General features: G+C 34.6%; 1 protein-coding gene across 1 annotated transcript in view; it reads right to left on the reverse strand.

The window, feature by feature from the left end:
- Positions 1–23,461, reverse strand: part of LOC145663900 (uncharacterized) — a 196,571-nt gene that overhangs the window by 42,907 nt on the left and 130,203 nt on the right. The window contains exons 23-25 of the mRNA XM_081730071.1: positions 21,672–21,790; positions 6,822–7,005; positions 716–1,018 (exon numbers count right to left, since the gene is read on the reverse strand). Coding sequence (XP_081586197.1) covers positions 716–1,018; positions 6,822–7,005; positions 21,672–21,790 — 606 coding nt within the window. The remainder of the gene's footprint in view (positions 1–715; positions 1,019–6,821; positions 7,006–21,671; positions 21,791–23,461) is intronic.

The raw sequence follows: 23,461 nt of genomic DNA on the forward strand, positions 1-23,461 counted from the left end.
GTCAAAGCACAAAGAAAACATTTCGGGCCTTATGCACAGTTGTTTTGACTTATGATTAGCGTCATACTAAAAGCTTGACTATTGCAGGAAACATATGTTAGTCGAATTCTTTAGCACGGCACTAATCACGCTGCAGAATGACTCTGCATAAGGCATTTCGAATTTAGTATTTCATATTTTCATTTTTACAGACTGCACATGCGCACGTCTATATTTCCGTAGTTGCCACATTTATTTTTCTCATATGCTGTATTGGTGTTATACTAGTTAATAATACCCAAATCAACTTATAGCTGAACTCCAAGCAGACTGTAAATACCAAAAAGTAACCCTTCATAGTACAGAACTAATACAGCACTAACTAATCGCATGACTAGCGCTTGATTAACAAATTCTCTCTGAATACCGCCTCTTATGTTCTGTTTAATCTCAAGGCAAGAGCATGAATAAAAATAAATTAGCACAAGTTCACTAAAGCGAGAAGTCAGGCACCTCATATTACAAACATTTTATCATGAAACAAGATGGTAGAAAACTACGTTATAACCTAAAAATGTCAAATAAAATTTAACTACGTAAGAGTTTAATATTCAGAGTAGATAGTCACATTCGTGTGCAAATACAAGATATTTAGGGACGAGAGTTTATCACAATTAACTTTTATTACGACTATTAATTTGCACAAATAAATTATTCATTAACGTAATGTACTTACTAGTAGCTCTAGTGGTCGCTGATATAATAAGTGGCAAGTTAGTATTCCATCCACCAGATGTCACCACATACACTTTTACTATGTAATCCGTGTGAGGTGTTAGATTGTCGAAGTCTGCTGATGTATCTTCAGTATCGCCAGTCAGAAGACTAACTTTCGTATCTGCTCGAGACAATTCATATCTATAGCCGTACAGAAAACCATTCAGTTCGGTGCAATTCTCTGGCGGATTCCAGCGAACAGTAAAACTGGTGTTCGTTCTTGAAATTGGTTCATTACTCGGCGAAGGTTGAACAGAGGGAACTGAAATATAAAAATAGACGAATCAAGATTATTCGGCTCTCAATATCGAGAGTTATGGTTACACAATTTTTAACAGGTGTCTCAATAAAATTGACGTATTAATTATCTTTATACAAAGTTTATATAAATAAAAATATCTGATTTTATGAATATTATGACATAGGGTTAATGCTTCGATTTTAGAATGCAGGTTTTAATTTGCGCAGCACCTGTTTTCGTTACATCGGTAACACTGTTGTTATGAGCATGCTGTCAGTGATTGCTGCAGATTGGTAGACATGGAGCACTACACGAAAAGATGGTGCGTTTTGATTGTGAGTGCACTATGACACGATTATCAGATTTTTGTGGTCTCAATGAGAACGAACTTTTTTGTTTTAAGTGAACGTATGTGGTTTCAACAGTGCCAACACCTGCCACACCTTCGGTGAGATAATTGTCTTGCTACATGAAAAATTCGCAAGGTGGTTACTCTTTCACAGTGGTGATCGAAACTGGCATCACTACTTCCTTTGGACATTTCTCAAGTCAAAAGTCTAAGCGAATAAATCCTGAACTTTAGGAGGAAATTCAACGAGCTATCAGCGAAATAGAGGGGAGGGAGGGAATTGTTATGAATTTTAGAATGTCTATAGAACAGAGAGTGAATGTCTATAGAGCAAGTCAAGAATAACACATGCTTGATACATATTTTGCTCTTAAGTCGGGACGTTTATGCTTTTAATGATGTTTCAGTATTTCTTTTTACCTAAATTACCGTGTTTTATAGGCATATTTAAATCTCTTATTCGGACACTAATCTCCTCTCCAAATAATCACCGTTATTGTGAGTACTTTTGTTTAATTATACTTTTCTTGTTGAACCTCTCAATATCTAGAGACACTCCTTCAATGCAATACTCGTTGTAAATGTTAATATTTGACACTTCACAAGAAGTAGATCCTGATAGTTCTGCACTCTTCTCAATTTGTATGTTTCTTCCTCCCTTTTGAATTTTCTAGTGGTGATAGATTAATTTACATGAATAGCACATCTTATTTGAAGATATAAGCAATACAGTGTATATTGTAACATTTTTCGCATTGTACGCAGCTGCACTCACCACCTTCGCTACACCTCTTGACATTACAAGGTCCTATCGCCAGTGGCGTAACTACAATGGAGCGAGCGGAGCAGTTGCTCCAGGGCGCACAGTGAAAGGGCACAAGGGCGAAAAAAATATGGAAAACTGTTCCTTATGCAAAGAACGTTTGAAAACATTTCAAAAGGTACGCTATGACCATTAGCAGTTAATTGGCAACAGCCGATACCGGGGGCGGATCCACGAATTTTTGAGGGGGCGCAGGTCTGAAAAATAAACTTGAGACATTTTTCGATATTTGGTTCGCAAACTAAAAATGTGGACTGCGGTGCTTCACAATACGTATTTACAGGTATCTCCGCCCTTCTGGAGGCGGCATTGAGGAAATCCATGTTGTTCAACACGAGAGAATCCAGGATTAATATGAACTGGAAACGCATACATTATCTGCAACGAGTGGAGAACGCACTCAGAATCTTTCTTTTGAGAGAAACTTTAAAACATTTTTTTCCGCAGCCTTTCAACAAGCGTTTCATTAGGAACTAATTTATGTATGTTACTCCTCATGGAGGGGCGTGCGATCCCCGTGTCCCCTTTCTGGATCCCCACTGGGCGATACCAGGACAATCGTCACTACAATGTTTGTCTAGCTAGCTGCCTAGTGAAAGTTTTGCATAATGAGTCATTGTTATTTTTTTATTAAATTGAATCAAATACAGTAAATCATTTTTAATTTAATTTCCTATGAACATAATTCAGATTCAGTATGTAGTGATAAATTAGGAAAAAGATAAGTAAAAACTTTAAGGTTTCTTAATAAAAATAACTCTGTATACTGTTAGTATATACATAGGGCCGAACTTAAGGGGTGGAAGGTGTACGTACGTACACCCTCCTTCGTTGTAAATATACACTAAATAAAGTGAGAAGCTAGGTGTGTAAATAGCAACACTTTTGAAAATTTCTGCTGTCATATTTTCATTTGGGCTTAAAACAAAGGGACGTTTGCAGAATCAATAGTTTAAGTCAATTTGCTAAAAGTTGAAAGAAAATGATTCACCAAGAGGAGACACTTAGCATTTCCAAGGTAATTCCTCATTCACACGTCAGATGCCCAGAGATTTTAAAAAATCAAATTCAATTCAAATGTACTGGTAGTTATTGGTGCACCCCACGTCAGAAAATCCTGGATCCGATCCTATATATATATATATATATATATATATATATATATATATATATATATATATATATATATATATATATATATATATATATATATATATAATATACAGGGGCGGGTATGAGTAAATCGATGATCGGTCGATCCAGGGTGCAGCAAAACTAGTTACGTCACTGCCTATCGCAGACCCGGTGGAAGACTGTTACAAGTAAAAATTACACATTTGTGAAAACATGACTTTTAGTTTGTTATTCTATCAAAATCACTCCCTGGAATACTGGTATTTCTGCCATGTAGGGGTTAATTTGTTTAGTTACGTTTATGCGAAAATACCACCAGGTAGAGTTCACATCTCTCTCTCTCTCTCTTCTCTTTTGAGTGATGATAACTCAAAATTCCCATTTTTTGAGTTGTAACACACTTTCACCGAGTGTGCGCTATGTAAGATAGATCTATATAGGGGAAGTGCGCACAGTACCGGACGTTACCCAGTACCGGACAGTAGTTGTAGAGTTCGTATCCGATAGATGACGGACGTGTACTGGTTATCATCACCATTGTGTAAGTTCAAGGTGTTGGTGAGCAAGTTGTGACTTGTATCAGGCCAGTGTGGAGAAAGATATTGGCGTTTGTAGCTGAATTGTTGTGTACGTTGGTGCTGTATGTTAAGTTTTGTCTACTGTGTCGACTGTACGGGTAAGCAAGTGAGCATTTTATTACATATATGACTTCTCTTATTGTGTGATGTACCCAAGAATGCTAATAAATATTGAACTACGCAACGTATTACTACGTGATCCAACATTATATGTTAACATGTTAATTTCCCAGTACCGGACAGCATGTATGTTCCCAGTATCGGACAAGGACACAATGTCGTCGTTACGGAAATTTTATAATAGTAGCGTTCGTTTCTCGTTGTTGTTTTTTCCAGGCAAGATGGCAAGCAAGAAAGGGGGGAAATGGGTGGAAGAGGAAATGAGGAAGGCAACGCAAGCAGTCATGGAAGGGCAAATGAATCTGAGGGTAGCAGCACGTAACATTCTGGTACCTAAGAGCACTTTAGAGGATAGAGTGAAGGACTTCAAAATTGGAAACAATAGAAATGACTCCTCAAATGGGCCGTTATGATACAACATTTTCAGAAGAAATGGAGACGCAGCTTGTTAATCATCTAAAGGACTTGGACAACCAATTGCTGTCAATGAACAAAAAGAAATTTTTCACTTTACAGGGTGTGAAACACAGTTCTGTTAGCACGATTTCTCGCTCAGCTTAAGAAAGGTCTTCATTCGACCCTAGTATGCCGTCAACTTCAAGACAATTTCAGACAGTAGCTCAAGAGATCTACTTAGTCACAAGCGAAACAAACAGCAGGTTACCAATGAGAAGAAACAGAAGTGAAACCAGCCAAATTCTAACATCTACGCCATACAGGAAAACATTAGAAGAAAAACGTAACAGGAAGCAAAGCACAAGTGATAGAAGAAACGAAACTGAAGAGCATGCAGTTTCAAGTAGACGAAGATAACGAAAAGGTAGCTAATGAAAGCGAACAGACAGGTGTAAAGAAAAGTAAGAAGTTAATAAGAAAAAAACTGAATTTTGACACCGGTGGCACAGATAAGTGCAGCAGTGGATTAAAAGCCATCATCACTGAATGCATCATTTATTCTGAAACAGTGGACGAAGAGTGAGTGCAGTGTATTTTGTGTCATAAATGGACACATGTTGCATGCACAAATCAAGAGAATCTTGACTATTATTTATGTGATCGGTGCAAATTTGTTTGGTGCTTGTTTATGTTCAGGTGAGATAGGACTAATTCACATTTTCACACTCCTTGTTCAGTACTGGGATATTGGCTTGACATTTCTTTGCTTGTATTATTATTGTTTCTGCAATGAGATGTGTTTTATTTACTTAAATATTTATAGAAGTGCCTTCAGACGTTATTTACGTTTATATATCATACTATTCGTTGCATATAAAAGGAAACAATGTATTTTATGTTGTGTCCGGTACTGGGTAACGTTTTTGTGTATGTGTGAATTTGAACCTGATTTTCATTTTCATTTTAAAAATATATGCTCTCTATTGTTGTAGTTTCTTTTACGTCAGCTCATATAACACATGTCGAACTTTAATATGATTGCATTACTTTCATGATGTACCTCTTACTTATCTCGTGAATTCGAAAAAACCTTAGGTGTCCGGCACTGTGCGCACTTCCCCTACTCATCATCAATTTGCTGAGACCAGCTGTCTTCTTTGCTTTCGACTTCCTTGTCGTAGAGTATTTTCATTCTGTTTCTAAGCTGTGACCTTCTTTGAAGTAGAAGGTAACACAGACGCAGACGAGATACCTGTTGATAAGCCAAAAAGTGTTTAGTTTTATGTTCAATTGCTTTTGTCTACCTCTTCATAACTGGATTTCTCATTCGGATTTTATCAAAAACCGAGTCAGGCTATTTTGTCCATATTTCATAAATAAAGATTTCATTTGAGGGATAAGAGCGAAAAACGTTCAGTGCGGTGGCTGTGCAAAACACACGAAAAAACCTTCGTCCATTTGAATTTGTACAGCAGCATATTAAGACACGCAGTATGACTCAACGATTTATACAGTGGCGTAGGGAAGGGGGCCCAGAGGGGCCGGGCCCCCCTTAAAGTGGTCCGACAATGTACTTTGGTACTTTGATGTTTGTAATTTTTATATATTTTTATGTTTATATATTTTTTGTTTGTAATTTTTCTATATGTACACCCATGTCCAAAATTATTGTCGCATGTCTATAAATATGTTGTTCTAGGAATATAATTTGATAACGAATTCGCCCGGTATTTCTTATAACGTTAGTATGTGTATAATCGGCAAAGACATGTATGTGGCAAATTTCATGTCAAAAGAGCAGTAAATAAGAACAATAAAACGAAAATAATACTTTCTTGTCCATTTAGCAACATTTTATTTTACTCATCATAATTTTCATATTTATAATTCTTTTCCAATGAAATTTACCACAAATATACATTTCCCGATTATACACGTAGTACCAGTATTAAAAGTACCCTGCAAAATCATTATCAAATTATATTCTTACAAGAAGACAGTTATAATATGCGACAATAATTTTGGACATGAGTGTACCTATAACAGCACTTGCCCCCCCCCCTCAAAAAAAAACACAGATCCTAGCTACGCTACTGGATTTATATATTTTTTAAACTTGAGTCATTTATTTTTAATATTGCTGAAATTTTCAGCCTGAAAAAGATGGGGTTATATCTCATTGAGAGGTAAAGAGAGTTATTTAATTTTTGTAACTGGAGACACTTAAAACTAAAATAAGTAGAAATGGGTGTTAATGCAGTTTGTAGATATGTTTATAGAGAGCACTAATCTTTGCTTTAAGTTGAACATTCTTTTTTCAAGTGAAATTTCTTTCTCCAAAATTATTACGTTTGCTCATTAATGTCTTTAAGTACACATGATTTTTTTTTTCTTTAAAGACAAAAATATTAATATAACGTTTACCTGCGGAATCAACTAATTCAAGTATCCTTGCGAACTCTCCCATGACTCCTGTATACGCTGCCACTTTAATTTCGTACTGAGCCAGTGGAAGTAAGCCATACAGGGTAACCGATGTGGACGCAATATTTACATCACCAGAAGACGATCTGCAAGTGAAGTTCTTACACGCAAGAAGACGTATGCACTAGACAAAGAAATCAAAGAAAAACAAAATGAGAAATTCGAGAATATTAATAGTTTTAACGAAAATAATGTACAAACGTGAGGCTTACACCAATCCATAGATCTGATTAAGCTAAACAAAATATATAGATGTGTGTTAAACCTCATGTGTAGTTTTCGACAAAAGAAAATTATTTTTGTAAATCTAAAAATTGATATTATACGAGAACCATATCACCTATTTAAGTTGAAACTAATACTGACGTTTACCTTCAGCAGGCTCTCCATTATGACACTAACAAAATGAAAATACACAGAATGACTAATAAGGTAACCCAAAATAATCATTGGCTCTTACTTTAATTTATGTTTGACCAGGGCCGTGCCGTGGAAAATCAGCGCCCGGGGCTAGAGTATACGACGGCGCCCCCATACATATATTCCAAGTAATTTTTCCTATCTTTTTCTTTTTCTCCCGAATTTTTCTCCTCCCTTACTTCGGCGCCCGGGGCCGTCGCCCCAATCGTCCCCCCCACGGCACGGCCCTGTATTTGACTAAAATATTGTAAAGTTCTGCTTGTGGTGGAACAGATAGAGCAAATTACACTCCGGAATCGTATCCCACTACCGGTTTTTATTATTAAAAATCCTCTATAAACAGCATTCTACAGAAATGCTTCTACAGAAATGATGTAACTTCTCTAATGTAAGGTAGAAAAACGTGACCCAAGGCCCGAGCAGCCTAGGACAGAATCTCCACAGAGCTCCGAAGCAAACTAGGTGGAGTAGATTACGAATCCCCATTGCTCCGAAGCAAGCAGATAGAGGGGTTAAGAGTCACAGAACTCCGAGCAAGCTAAGTGACTGAGATTAGGAATCCCGACAGAGCTCCGAGCAAGGTAAGCGGGCAGAAAGGAAGGCTAGAGTTCTGAAGCAAACTAGACGATTTTAGGTTGGGTTTCTCCTAGAGTTCCAAGCAAGCTAGAGGAGGGGTTGACCGGTCGAAACTAATAGCTGTCCATGAAATCCTCTCGATTATATATAGCACTGCTGCTGGCGATGGTGCTGCTGTTTCCTCTTCGTCATGTGACTGGTGATGTCGCAGTTGTGTCCGTCGTCTGCAACTCCATAGTAAGGTGTGTTAGTTGTTTATAAATAGGAGCATTTTTTAAGTTCTGCCGTTAAAGTGTAATTATAAACAACTTCTCAGTTCCGAACCTCATCTATGTTAAAAATTTGATTGAGATCGGTCGGGTGCTTCAAGAGTTATTTAGTCACAAAAATAGTCACTTTCATTTTTATATATTTCCCCCTCCTCTCCCTCCCCCACGTTCCTTCGTCAAAGTGAAACTATGAAAACACTCCAAGGCCAAAACCTTATCAATGTTGAAATTTTGATTGAGATCGGTCAAGTAGTTCAAGAGATTAAGAGTCATAAACATAGTCGCTTTCAATTTTATAATATAGATAAGTCCTTATTTCTAGTAATTCAATTTTCAAATCTTTAGTACATAAATGATAAACAATACTTGTTTTAAAACAAACATTAAAAATTGAAAACATTGGAAGAAGGGTTTGACAGTGGCTAAAAGGAACAGTAATGCCTTCAATGCCTTCTCAACAACACGTGCAAACACATTGGAGTAACCGTTTAGGTTTTACACGATACTATTACTTAAAAAGGTATCTCCGTCCCTGTCCAACTTAACGACTTGTTTTCGCCTTCTACAATAAAAGAGAGGTGAGGAGAAGGAGAGTTTGTTTTGCTTGCCTATTAACTTAGCTTAAGTAGAGTATAGTTCCGTTTGTACCAAAGTGGCTATTCGCGTGCTTTCTATGCATTCTGGATTCGATTCCCGGTGAAAGTATTTAGTTGAAATTAAACTCTAGTAATCATTTGGATGCCACTTGAAGCTGCAGGTACCATTTTATATAGCCTCGATGGTGGAAGGAACGTTAACTCTAGCCAACTAATTAACCCATTAGTGCCCAGAATTCCCTGCTAGTATTTTGACAAGTTTTTTTCGCCAATTTGGTCCTACTGGTACTCTAAATTACATATTAGAATATTTTTTTTAAAAAAATATTTATTTTGTCCTTGCTTTTTACCCTGGCAACGGAACATTTTTAAAAAGTTACAATCTTGAGGAGAAAAAATGCACTGCAACAAAATAACTATTGAATGTCATTAGTGGCACTTTGTATTTCAATTTTAAGAAGACATCTTTCAACGATCATGTCACGGGATTTTGTGAAAACGTTGAAACATTCATTTGAGTGCAAAGGCTAGTCACATTTTTTTTTCACAGACGAACTTTGTGCAATTCTTACAAACTCTTCAACGTCTGTATTTGCATTTTCCCTCGATTACCATATGATCAGTTCCATCCAATCTTAAGTCCTCTAGAGCGTGAGAAAATTCAAAAGAGAACCGAACACCTGAGGGTGCTAGTGGGGTAGCAAACAATTTTAGTAAGAACATCGCACACCGACGTCGAAAATCTAGTAATGATACATCGTGATCAAGTTTTCTATAAAGTAACCAACCTTGAACATATGATACATGAACAGCCCATGCAAAGAATGGCTACCACCAATTCTTTATGCGAATTGTACAGCGATAAATAATTTGTCAAACTGATCTCACAAATCCACCCCAGCCATATTTGAATTGGGCAATAACTCTGGTATCTGAACACTAATTTTTTTTCTTGTTGACACGCGAGTACAGTGTTGAAGTCTTTCCGAGCTCAATTTGATCCCAATTTGTCAGAACTGGTTGTTGTCGTTCCAACTCACACATAAAAATCACTTGATAAGCTTCCGACCAACTTAAAACTTGGTTTATTTTTCCACAGTTTCTTCTCTAGTAAATTCATGTTTCGAGAATACTTGTTTTCCCATAAGGTTCGGTTCCGGTTCCACTTAAACCTTTTGAACTTAGTTCTTGAAGTAACCGACCTGAGATGAAAAAATTATCAAAATCGAGTTATATGCCGGGTTGCCATGTACAACATCCTCAGTAGTGGAAAATGGATCGATCTGGGCCAACCTGGAACATATTAGAACATATGAGGACAACTCACAAGCCCCTGGGAAATTGAGCACCGTACACCGTGAGCCCACGGTCTTTTAGGACCTCCATTTTAGGGGTGAATTTATTCCCTTTTATGACCACTTTTTAGGGGGTGTATTCGTTCCCTTTTACGAGCACATTTTTAGGGGTGAACTCGTTCCCTTTTATGAGCACTTTTCCAACCCCTATGTTAATTACGAACACATAGAAGAGAAGATAACACATAACACTACGTAACACACAGCAGAACAGATAACACATAAGAGTACGTAACATAACAAGGGTGTATTCATTCTCTTTTATGAGCATATTTTCCAACCCCTATTTTAACATAGCAGAAATTACACTGAGACTACGAACATACAGCAGAACAGATAATACATAAGAATACGTAACATAACAAGGGTGTACTCGTTCTCTTTTATGAGCATATTTTCCAACCCTTATTTTAACATAGCAGAAATTACACTGAGACTATGAACACACAGCAGAACAGATAATACATAGCACAGCTAATAAAAAACATGGCTTATTTTCCAACCCCTATTTTAACATAGCAGAAATTACACTGAGACTATGAACACATAGAAGAGCAGATAACACAAGGGTGTATTCGTTCTCTTTTATGATCACATTTTAAGGGTGAACTCGTTCCCTTTTATGATTACTTTTTCAACCCCTATTTGAACATTTTAACATAGCAGAAATTTATGAACACATAGTAGAGCAGATAATAAACACAACAACCTCCATTTTAGGGGTGAATTTATTCCCTTTTATGAGCATATTTTCCAACCCCTATTTCAATATGACAGAGACTACGAAACATGGCGGACATAGCACAGGGGGTGTATTTATTTTCTCCACCCCTATTTTAACATAGCAGAAATTACACTGAGAGTATGAACACATAGCAGAGCAGATAATAAACACAACCACCTCCATTTTAGGGGTGTATTCATTCCCTTTTATGATTACTTTTCCAACCCCTATTTTAGAAATTACATAAAAAAAATTTTTCAACCCCTATTTTAAGACAATGAATACCTATGTAACATAGCGATTCGATACGCTCTTTGAACCGATTTGGATGAAACTCGGCATATGGGGGTTTTCGGACATGCTGATTACGAATATCATACTTATTTTTACCTGGGTCTTATAGTTTATGTGGGATACGCCCTTCGTATGACACTTAAAAACCCAATAACTCGAAAACGAAGCAACGTATTGAGGTGGCGTTTCCACATTTAGCAATAGGCCATCAGGTACTACAAGTTCCAAAAATAATGGCCATCGAGGTCAAAGGTCACAATACTTAAAACCCAATAACTCGAAAACGAAGCAACGTATTGAGGTGCTGTTTCCAAATCTAGTAATAGGTCATCAACTAGTACATGTTAAAAAAGTACTGATCTTCGAGGTCAAAGGTCAACATACTTAAAACCTAATGACTCAAAACCAGAGCCACATATTGAGGTGATGTTTCCACATTTAGTAATCGGCCACCAACTACTACAAGTTCCAAAATAATGATCATCAAGGTCAAAGGTCAACATACTTAAAACCTAATAATTTGACAACTGAGCCACATATTGAGGTGCTGTTTCCACATTTAGCAATAGGTCATCAGGTACTACAAGTTCCAAAAATAATGGCCATCGAGGTCAAAGGTCAAAATACTTAAGACCAAATACCTCGAAAACCGAGCCACATATTGAGATGGTGTTTCCACATTTAGTAATTGATCATCAGGTACTACATGTCCCAAAATTAGTGGTCATCGAGGTCAAAGGTCAAAATACTTAAAACCTAATAACTCGAAAACGGAACCACATATTGAGGTGCTGTTTCCAAATCTAGTAATACGTCATCAACTATTACATGTTCCAAAAGTACTGACTATCGAGGTCAATGGTCAAATATTTAAGCCTTAATAACTTTAAACAAAGCCTGTGTGACCTATTCAGTTTTGTACCAAGCAGAGAGAAGTGAAGAAGGAATAAATTTGAGTGGCTTATTTATTTTTGTATTAATGAGAAAGAAATCAAAGGAACACAATTTTAACTAGCGCAGACTTTCTGTACCTTTCTGGGCTATTCAAATGGATTAACAAGAAAGAAAGCAAAGATATGCCATATTAACTAGCTATGTATTATTTAAGCAAAACGAAGGGCTAAATTTGAGAAAGCGAACATGAACCATTTTACTCAAATTTGAATGGAGTATTTAGTTTTGTATGAACCAGAAAAAAGTGAAGAAGGTTCAATATTTCTATACAATTTTATACTACCCAAATAAACGAAATTTTATTTTTGTACCAATCACAAGAAAATCAAAGAAGGGTCATTTTATACCTTTTTGTGCTATTCAAATAATAGAGGGAACAAATTTCAGTGGTCTATTTTATTTTTGTACCAATCAGAAGAAAAGCAAAGATATGCCATTTTAACTATTTAAACAAACGAAAAGATAAATTTGAATGACCTATTCAATTTTGTACCAACGAGAAATACCATTTTTACTAATCAAATAAACAAAAAAACCGAAGAAGGATCATTTTAACTAACTCAGACTTTTATACCATTTTGTACTACTCCAATAAACGAAGGAATACCAACCAGAAAAAAGAAGTGAAGATTAGGTGAAGAATTTTCTTTTGTACCAACTGGAAAAGAGAAGAAGAGCTACTTTAACTAGCTCAGAATTTATGTAACTTTTGAACTTACTGAAATGTTCTATTTTTGTATCAATCAGAAAAACCCGAAGAAGGATCATTTTAACAAGTTCATAATTCCTGTAACGAAAGAATAATTTCGATGTTCTACTTTTTATACCAACGAGAAAAAAATGAACTAGCTGAATATACGAAATAATAAATTTAAGTGACCTATTCAATTTTGTACCAATGAGAAATGGCATTTTAACTGGCTCAGAATTTTACTACTCAAATAAACAATGGAGTATTTAGTTTTGTACCAACGAGAAAAAAAGAAATTGCATCATTTTGGAGTATTCAAATAAACAAAGGACTTATAATTTGTGTCAACTATAAAATCAAGTAAACGAAGTAATGCATTTGAGTGAGCTATTTAATTTGAAAAACCGAAGTTGAGTATTTTATACCATTTTGTATTATTCCAACAAATAAAGGAATAAGCAAAAAAGGATCATTTTATATCATTTTAAACTAGTATAATAAACGAAGGCATAAATATGAGTGAGCTATTTAATTTTGTAGCTGAGTATTTTCACGAAAGAACAAAATTGTACTAATCAGAAAAAGCGAAGAATTTCTGTACCTTTTTGTACTATTTAAACAAACGATGGGATAAATTTGGGTGACCTGTTTTTTGTACTAACCAGAAAAATCGAAGAAGGTACCTTTATACTAGCCCAATGAACGAAAGAACAAATTTGGGTGTTCTACTTTTTTATACCAAACAAAGAACCATTTTGTATTACTCAAATAAACGAAAGAAAAAGACCTTTTTAACTAGCGCAGAATTTCTATAACGCAAAAACTAATTTGGATGGAGTAACAAGAAAGAAAGCAAAGACATGCCATATTAACTATTTAAATAAACGAAGGGATAAATTTAAGTGATCTATTCCATTTTGTACCAAGGAGAAATGCCATTTTTTATCTAGCTTAGAATTTCTAGTGCATGTTGTATTATTTAAACAAAACGAAGGGCTAAATTTGAGAAAGCGAACATGAACCATTTTACTCAAATTTGGATGGAGTATTTAGCTTTGTATGAACCAGAAAAAAAGTGAAGAAGGACCATTTTAACTAACTCAGATCTTTATACCATTTTGTACTACTCCAATAAACGAAATTTTATTTTTGTACCAATCAGAAGAAAATCAAAGAATGGTCATTTTAACTAGCCAAACAGAAAAAAGGAAAGAATTAACACTTTGTACTAATCAAGTAAACGAAGGTATAAATTTGTACTAACCAGAAAAGGAGAAGGATCAGCATTCTATACTTTTTGTGCCATTTATTGAGGTGTCCTATTTCCTTTTGTACCAACGAGAACCATTTTTAACTGGCTTAGAATTTTATGCCTTTTTGTAAAATTTGTATCAAACCGAAAAAAGCAAGGAAATACCATTTTTAAATAGCTCAGCATGTTACAGCTTTTTGTGTTTTTGGTCTACCCAATTCCTTGACCATGTTGTACTATTTAAACAAACAAAGGAATAAATTTGTGTGACCTATTCACTTTTGTAACAATCAGAAAAAGGAAAGAATAAATTTGAGTGGCTTAAGCAAAGAAGGTCAATTTATACCTTTTTGTGCTCTTAAATTTGAGTGACCTATTGAAGAATGAATAAATTTTGTTTTCAATTAAAAAAGCGGAGAAGGTCTACTTTCTGTACAAACCAGAGAAAAACAAAGAAAGACCATATTCTGCTACTCAAACAAACAAAGGAATAAATTTGTCTAACCTATTCACTTTTATAGCAAAGCGAAAAAGCTCCTTTTAGTTTTGTACCAACCACGAAGGTCCATTATTACAAGCTCGGTATTTTTATACCATTTTGTATTACTCTCATAAATTTGGGTGGTCTATTTCATTTTTGTACCAATCAAAAGTAAAGCTCAGAATGTTATACCTTTGTGAGGGATTAAAATAGTTGTGTCATAATTCAATTATAAGTTAATTCTGTAGAACATACTTTATAGCAATTAGGGTTATTAAGAGACTAAAACGTTCTAAAGAAAACTGATGAAGAACGAGGAATCATGACAGCATGCTTGGCCAATTTGAATCACAGCAGAAGAAGAGATCATATCAAAGTAAGAAAAGTTTTCAAAGTTCCATGTTGCTACATATATTTAAGCAACGTTGCGAATGCGTTACCTAACATATGTATTGCTAAGGTACTGCCTATTGCTCAACGATTCAATTATTTTTTAAAATTTTCTTTCCTCGTCTAAGTCCAAAAAGACAAATATATATTTTTGCATTTATGTATTTTATTATAATGGAATATAAGTTTATGGAGTATATTTGGAAATAATACAACATCATGATGTATGTTCTATTATTTCCAAATATACTCCATAAACTTATATTCCATTATAATAAAATACATAAATGCAAAAATATATATTTGTCTTTTTGGACTTAGACGAGGAAAGAAAATTTTAAAAAATAATTGAATCGTTGAGCAATAGGCAGTACCTTAGCAATACATATGTTAGGTAACGCATTCGCAACGTTGCTTAAATATATGTAGCAACATGGAACTTTGAAAACTTTTCTTACTTTGATATGATCTCTTCTTCTGCTGTGATTCAAATTGGCCAAGCATGCTGTCATGATTCCTCGTTCTTCATCAGTTTTCTTTAGAACGTTTTAGTCTCTTAATAACCCTAATTGCTATAAAGTATGTTCTACAGAATTAACTTATAATTGAATTATGACACAACTATTTTAATCCCTCACAAAGGTATAACATTCTGAGCTTTACTTTTGATTGGTACAAAAATGAAATAGATCACCCAAATTTATGAGAGTAATACAAAATGGTATAAAAATACCGAGCTTGTAATAATGGACCTTCGTGGTTGGTACAAAACTAAAAGGAGCTTTTTCGCTTTGCTATAAAAGTGAATAGGTTAGACAAATTTATTCCTTTGTTTGTTTGAGTAGCAGAATATGGTCTTTCTTTGTTTTTCTCTGGTTTGTACAGAAAGTAGACCTTCTCCGCTTTTTTAATTGAAAACAAAATTTATTCATTCTTCAATAGGTCACTCAAATTTAAGAGCACAAAAAGGTATAAATTGACCTTCTTTGCTTAAGCCACTCAAATTTATTCTTTCCTTTTTCTGATTGTTACAAAAGTGAATAGGTCACACAAATTTATTCCTTTGTTTGTTTAAATAGTACAACATGGTCAAGGAATTGGGTAGACCAAAAACACAAAAAGCTGTAACATGCTGAGCTATTTAAAAATGGTATTTCCTTGCTTTTTTCGGTTTGATACAAATTTTACAAAAAGGCATAAAATTCTAAGCCAGTTAAAAATGGTTCTCGTTGGTACAAAAGGAAATAGACACCTCAATAAATGGCACAAAAAGTATAGAATGCTGATCCTTCTTCTCCTTTTCTGGTTAGTACAAATTTATACCTTCGTTTACTTGATTAGTACAAAGTGTTAATTCTTTCCTTTTTTCTGTTTGGCTAGTTAAAATGACCATTCTTTGATTTTCTTCTGATTGGTACAAAAATAAAATTTCGTTTATTGGAGTAGTACAAAATGGTATAAAGATCTGAGTTAGTTAAAATGGTCCTTCTTCACTTTTTTTCTGGTTCATACAAAGCTAAATACTCCATCCAAATTTGAGTAAAATGGTTCATGTTCGCTTTCTCAAATTTAGCCCTTCGTTTTGTTTAAATAATACAACATGCACTAGAAATTCTAAGCTAGATAAAAAATGGCATTTCTCCTTGGTACAAAATGGAATAGATCACTTAAATTTATCCCTTCGTTTATTTAAATAGTTAATATGGCATGTCTTTGCTTTCTTTCTTGTTACTCCATCCAAATTAGTTTTTGCGTTATAGAAATTCTGCGCTAGTTAAAAAGGTCTTTTTCTTTCGTTTATTTGAGTAATACAAAATGGTTCTTTGTTTGGTATAAAAAAGTAGAACACCCAAATTTGTTCTTTCGTTCATTGGGCTAGTATAAAGGTACCTTCTTCGATTTTTCTGGTTAGTACAAAAAACAGGTCACCCAAATTTATCCCATCGTTTGTTTAAATAGTACAAAAAGGTACAGAAATTCTTCGCTTTTTCTGATTAGTACAATTTTGTTCTTTCGTGAAAATACTCAGCTACAAAATTAAATAGCTCACTCATATTTATGCCTTCGTTTATTATACTAGTTTAAAATGATATAAAATGATCCTTTTTTGCTTATTCCTTTATTTGTTGGAATAATACAAAATGGTATAAAATACTCAACTTCGGTTTTTTAAATTAAATAGCTCACTCAAATGCTACTTCGTTTACTTGATTTTATAGTTGACACAAATTATAAGTCCTTTGTTTATTTGAATACTCCAAAATGATGCAATTTCTTTTTTTCTCGTTGGTACAAAACTAAATACTCCATTGTTTATTTGAGTAGTAAAATTCTGAGCCAGTTAAAATGCCATTTCTCATTGGTACAAAATTGAATAGGTCACTTAAATTTATTATTTCGTATATTCAGCTAGTTCATTTTTTTCTCGTTGGTATAAAAAGTAGAACATCGAAATTATTCTTTCGTTACAGGAATTATGAACTTGTTAAAATGATCCTTCTTCGGGTTTTTCTGATTGATACAAAAATAGAACATTTCAGTAAGTTCAAAAGTTACATAAATTCTGAGCTAGTTAAAGTAGCTCTTCTTCTCTTTTCCAGTTGGTACAAAAGAAAATTCTTCACCTAATCTTCACTTCTTTTTTTCTGGTTGGTATTCCTTCGTTTATTGGAGTAGTACAAAATGGTATAAAAGTCTGAGTTAGTTAAAATGATCCTTCTTCGGTTTTTTTGTTTATTTGATTAGTAAAAATGGTATTTCTCGTTGGTACAAAATTGAATAGGTCATTCAAATTTATCTTTTCGTTTGTTTAAATAGTTAAAATGGCATATCTTTGCTTTTCTTCTGATTGGTACAAAAATAAAATAGACCACTGAAATTTGTTCCCTCTATTATTTGAATAGCACAAAAAGGTATAAAATGACCCTTCTTTGATTTTCTTGTGATTGGTACAAAAATAAAATTTCGTTTATTTGGGTAGTATAAAATTGTATAGAAATATTGAACCTTCTTCACTTTTTTCTGGTTCATACAAAACTAAATACTCCATTCAAATTTGAGTAAAATGGTTCATGTTCGCTTTCTCAAATTTAGCCCTTCGTTTTGCTTAAATAATACATAGCTAGTTAATATGGCATATCTTTGCTTTCTTTCTTGTTAATCCATTTGAATAGCCCAGAAAGGTACAGAAAGTCTGCGCTAGTTAAAATTGTGTTCCTTTGATTTCTTTCTCATTAATACAAAAATAAATAAGCCACTCAAATTTATTCCTTCTTCACTTCTCTCTGCTTGGTACAAAACTGAATAGGTCACACAGGCTTTGTTTAAAGTTATTAAGGCTTAAATATTTGACCATTGACCTCGATAGTCAGTACTTTTGGAACATGTAATAGTTGATGACGTATTACTAGATTTGGAAACAGCACCTCAATATGTGGTTCCGTTTTCGAGTTATTAGGTTTTAAGTATTTTGACCTTTGACCTCGATGACCACTAATTTTGGGACATGTAGTACCTGATGATCAATTACTAAATGTGGAAACACCATCTCAATATGTGGCTCGGTTTTCGAGGTATTTGGTCTTAAGTATTTTGACCTTTGACCTCGATGGCCATTATTTTTGGAACTTGTAGTACCTGATGACCTATTGCTAAATGTGGAAACAGCACCTCAATATGTGGCTCAGTTGTCAAATTATTAGGTTTTAAGTATGTTGACCTTTGACCTTGATGATCATTATTTTGGAACTTATAGTAGTTGGTGGCCGATTACTAAATGTGGAAACATCACCTCAATATGTGGCTCTGGTTTTGAGTCATTAGGTTTTAAGTATGTTGACCTTTGACCTCGAAGATCAGTACTTTTTTAACATGTACTAGTTGATGACCTATTACTAGATTTGGAAACAGCACCTCAATACGTTGCTTCGTTTTCGAGTTATTGGGTTTTAAGTATTGTGACCTTTGACCTCGATGGCCATTATTTTTGGAACTTGTAGTACCTGATGGCCTATTGCTAAATGTGGAAACGCCACCTCAATACGTTGCTTCGTTTTCGAGTTATTGGGTTTTTAAGTGTCATACGAAGGGCGTATCCCACATAAACTATAAGACCCAGGTAAAAATAAGTATGATATTCGTAATCAGCATGTCCGAAAACCCCCATATGCCGAGTTTCATCCAAATCGGTTCAAAGAGCGTATCGAATCGCTATGTTACATAGGTATTCATTGTCTTAAAATAGGGGTTGAAAAATTTTTTTTTATGTAATTTCTAAAATAGGGGTTGGAAAAGTAATCATAAAAGGGAATGAATACACCCCTAAAATGGAGGTGGTTGTGTTTATTATCTGCTCTGCTATGTGTTCATACTCTCAGTGTAATTTCTGCTATGTTAAAATAGGGGTGGAGAAAATAAATACACCCCCTGTGCTATGTCCGCCATGTTTCGTAGTCTCTGTCATATTGAAATAGGGGTTGGAAAATATGCTCATAAAAGGGAATAAATTCACCCCTAAAATGGAGGTTGTTGTGTTTATTATCTGCTCTACTATGTGTTCATAAATTTCTGCTATGTTAAAATGTTCAAATAGGGGTTGAAAAAGTAATCATAAAAGGGAACGAGTTCACCCTTAAAATGTGATCATAAAAGAGAACGAATACACCCTTGTGTTATCTGCTCTTCTATGTGTTCATAGTCTCAGTGTAATTTCTGCTATGTTAAAATAGGGGTTGGAAAATAAGCCATGTTTTTTATTAGCTGTGCTATGTATTATCTGTTCTGCTGTGTGTTCATAGTCTCAGTGTAATTTCTGCTATGTTAAAATAGGGGTTGGAAAATATGCTCATAAAAGAGAATGAATACACCCTTGTTATGTTACGTACTCTTATGTGTTATCTGTTCTGCTGTGTGTTACGTAGTGTTATGTGTTATCTTCTCTTCTATGTGTTCGTAATTAACATAGGGGTTGGAAAAGTGCTCATAAAAGGGAACGAGTTCACCCCTAAAAATGTGCTCGTAAAAGGGAACGAATACACCCCCTAAAAAGTGGTCATAAAAGGGAATAAATTCACCCCTAAAATGGAGGTCGTAAAAGACCGTGGGCTCACGGTGTACGGTGCTCAATTTCCCAGGGGCTTGTGAGTTGTCCTCATATGTTCTAATATGTTCCAGGTTGGCCCAGATCGATCCATTTTCCACTACTATCCTCTCCAAATCGAAAACCTGTTTCTGCGATTCGAGCGTTCAAAGCTGATTTTATTGATTTACTAAAAATAATAATAATAATAATAATAATAATAATAATAATAATAATAATAATAATAATAATAATAATAATAATAATAATAATAATAATAATCTTCAGCATTAGGATGATAAATTACGTTACGTTCACCAATATTGAATCTTGCATCGGAAGAAGTGGGTTTCCAAACTAATTGTGTACATTTCTGCCGCATTCTTTTGCGCTTTGATGTATTTCTAGATGTAGGAGTGCTTTGCCCAGGTCTTCGGCATGTGATTGTGATTCATTATCATCTGAGTAACGAACAAGTATTTTAGAACGAACGAGATTAGGAGGAAGACGATCAAAATTGCCTTCGGGGTTGACATGAGGTCAGTGGGAATCATGATCGCTGTCTGCTACTTGTTTTTCATCTGGTGGACATACAGCTACGTTGTGTGGAAAACCATTATCATCTTCCTCCAGAGCATCAAGTATTTCATGGAGTTTTTACGGTTATACCATGGTGAGAAAATGAGATGTGGACCTACTGATAATGGTGGAATCCGAACTTCTCTTTCATTTAACGGTACCTCCCACCGGGGAATCAAACACGGGACCCGCGCACCAAAGGCAAACTGCTAGCCAATAGCCAAGCAGTAGAACAAAGATCTTCTTGACACAGATAGGCACACGCACATTAGAAAAGTTTACATGCATAACTACAAGAACAAGCGAGAGAGTTCCTTGTCCAACCAATGAGTGACCACAAATTATATGGACAAAATAATTTGCCCTCACTTCCCTTGTGCATATACTGGCAAAGGCAGTGACTAAAAAAATGGCAGTAGTATTATCGATATATTCTGCAGTGAAGAGTTCACACTTTTATATGACTTTCTGTATGAAAGAGAAAAATAAATAAATACAACTATCCCGATTTTGACTTCGCATCTTCTCCTTGGCAACTAAAGTTGCCACGTGTGTTTCAATATCTCTCCTGCCAAACGCATTGAACATAGATCTCGGAAACTAAAATACCTAATAAACTAAACCTTTCTTCATCAAAATTACGAAAAAAAAAAAAAAAAAACATACCGTTAACTTGTCTTCAAATGATTGTATACTTACATCTTTCAAATCAGCCCAGTTAAATCTTTCTCCTCACTACACATAGCACTCAAAAAACAGTGCTAATCTAGAAACTAAATATCACACAAAGAAAATGCAACAATGGTTTGACGAAACATACTCCAAGCTTACTTCAAGGTTAAAAACAGCAATGACAACTCATGAGTTTCAAAGCTATGACGAAAAATTGCCTTGGTTGCCAAGGGGACGCAATGGGTTAACATCTTCTACATTATGTCAAATACGTGAATAATGGTATTTTTTCTTTTCTTGCATAAAATCGTTCAGTTAATGTCTTCTTCGAAATTGTCACTGATTATGAATTCTGACTCCCGTTATTTCATACAATAAGCCTTTACAATATAATGATCGATGAAGCCTTTGTTCATTTCATTTGTGTTTGTCTATCCCAATGAACTGGAAAACCACTCACCTGATATGAAACTTGGTAGTAACGTATAATTCCTCCAGCATGAAGTGGAGGATCCCAGGAAACTTGAAAGTTCTTCGACGATTTTGTAGTTGTCTTTAGATTCACGACACCGCTAGACGCTGAAAAATAGGTAAAATGTTATCAAAATGTGTTGTTGTTATGTTGCAGTAAGGTTGACATATTTTTTATTATAAGATTGACTGTTCAAACCAGTGTGTTAGTTCAGTTTTGTCATACTTTTAGCCTTGAACCTTATTGTCCAAAATATACAAGGCCAATTTAAAAAAAAAAATGCTTATCAATAGAATAAACCAGCCGATACAGAATTTTTGTTATATCCACGAAAGTACATTACATTACTTTTCAATATATTCACAATCCAAATTGAGGCACCTGTCATAACGTTTTACAATATTTTAAATTCCTTCTGAAAAAAAAAAAATCTCCCGCCTGGGAATGAAGCCACCCGCTAACAACATTGTGAAGCGCATTGTCATTGTCAAAGCGGTGCGACGCAAGCCACAGTTTCATGTGCCTCAAGAGGTTATAATCTCTCGGGACCAAATCTAAAACATCTCAGTGGAACTGCTCCAAAAGTTTTTGAGTACGTCCAGCGATGTGCCCGAGAACATTACCGCGAAGCAACATCACACCGGAAGTTAGCATACCCCAAAGTTTATTATGGATGGCTCGTCTGAGTTGTAACGTTTCAGACTTCTGAATTGAAGATCTACCGCACGCACTTCATATTTGACGGGGTTTTCTACTAGAACGTTCATTTTTAACTGTTATAGCGGACGAGTGAACTGCAACACAACCCCTTCCTTCCACTACTCACTGTGTATTGAGCTACTGCACACAGCACCATAGGATTGATGTCACTCTTCCCGGCAATTTCTTGCACATGCACGAACGGAGGTTTGTTTCTCGAATTGCCCTCGTATACAGATGTACGTCAGCTTAAAAATATACTGTAACAATGTATTTCACTTAAATGTTCTCATCAGCTTTGAAGTTAAATAATAATATTACATTTAGTTTTTATCTGAAAGTTATAGAATTAAGCCAAGGTCTTGAAAAGCTCTTCGTTGGTTTTTCCACGAAAATAAAAAGTATTACTCTTCTGATGGTTCTGATTGTAGCAACTCCTTATGTAGTTAATTTAATGTCCACATGTTTTACGAAAATAAATATATTTAATAGCAAAAACAAATCATTACATTTATAGTAAAAGGATTATTTTTTAAAATAATTATTTATGTTTAAAAATCATATAAAAACAAATTAGTAAAAGCAACACGTTTTAATACTTCTATGTATGAGTGTTACTGTTACCTATTATGAAATTTGTATTGTTTTGCATCCACATAATAAACATTCTATTTATTTAATTATTCATTTATTATAGTTCAAATGGACAGAATTGCAAAAAAGTTATAATTTCAACATTTGGAAAAAAGACAACAATTACTAAGCTAATAAGTGAACGAAAGACAATAAACGAATATATTCATTGAAAGATATTTAATAATTTCCAAGAAAGATTTATTTTGTCCTATTCCAATTGAAACGGTTTTATTAGATTTTTTACATAAAAAAGAACGTATTAATGGTACTTGTAGATTTCCTGCAATTTCCCTTTATGGACCAAAAGATCCAATACATTTCAATCAAAAGTTTTCTTTTACGCCTTATAGCTGGACAACTACATATAGTGTAGCCAAATCCAAACCATCACTTAAGTATGATGTGCTTATTCCGTAGAAAATACGAAAACTTGATTTAGGGGC

The sequence above is a fragment of the Thermobia domestica genome, chromosome 11 (assembly GCF_964235325.1).
Source record: "Thermobia domestica chromosome 11, izTheDome1.hap1.1, whole genome shotgun sequence".
Classification (NCBI taxonomy): domain Eukaryota; kingdom Metazoa; phylum Arthropoda; class Insecta; order Zygentoma; family Lepismatidae; genus Thermobia; species Thermobia domestica.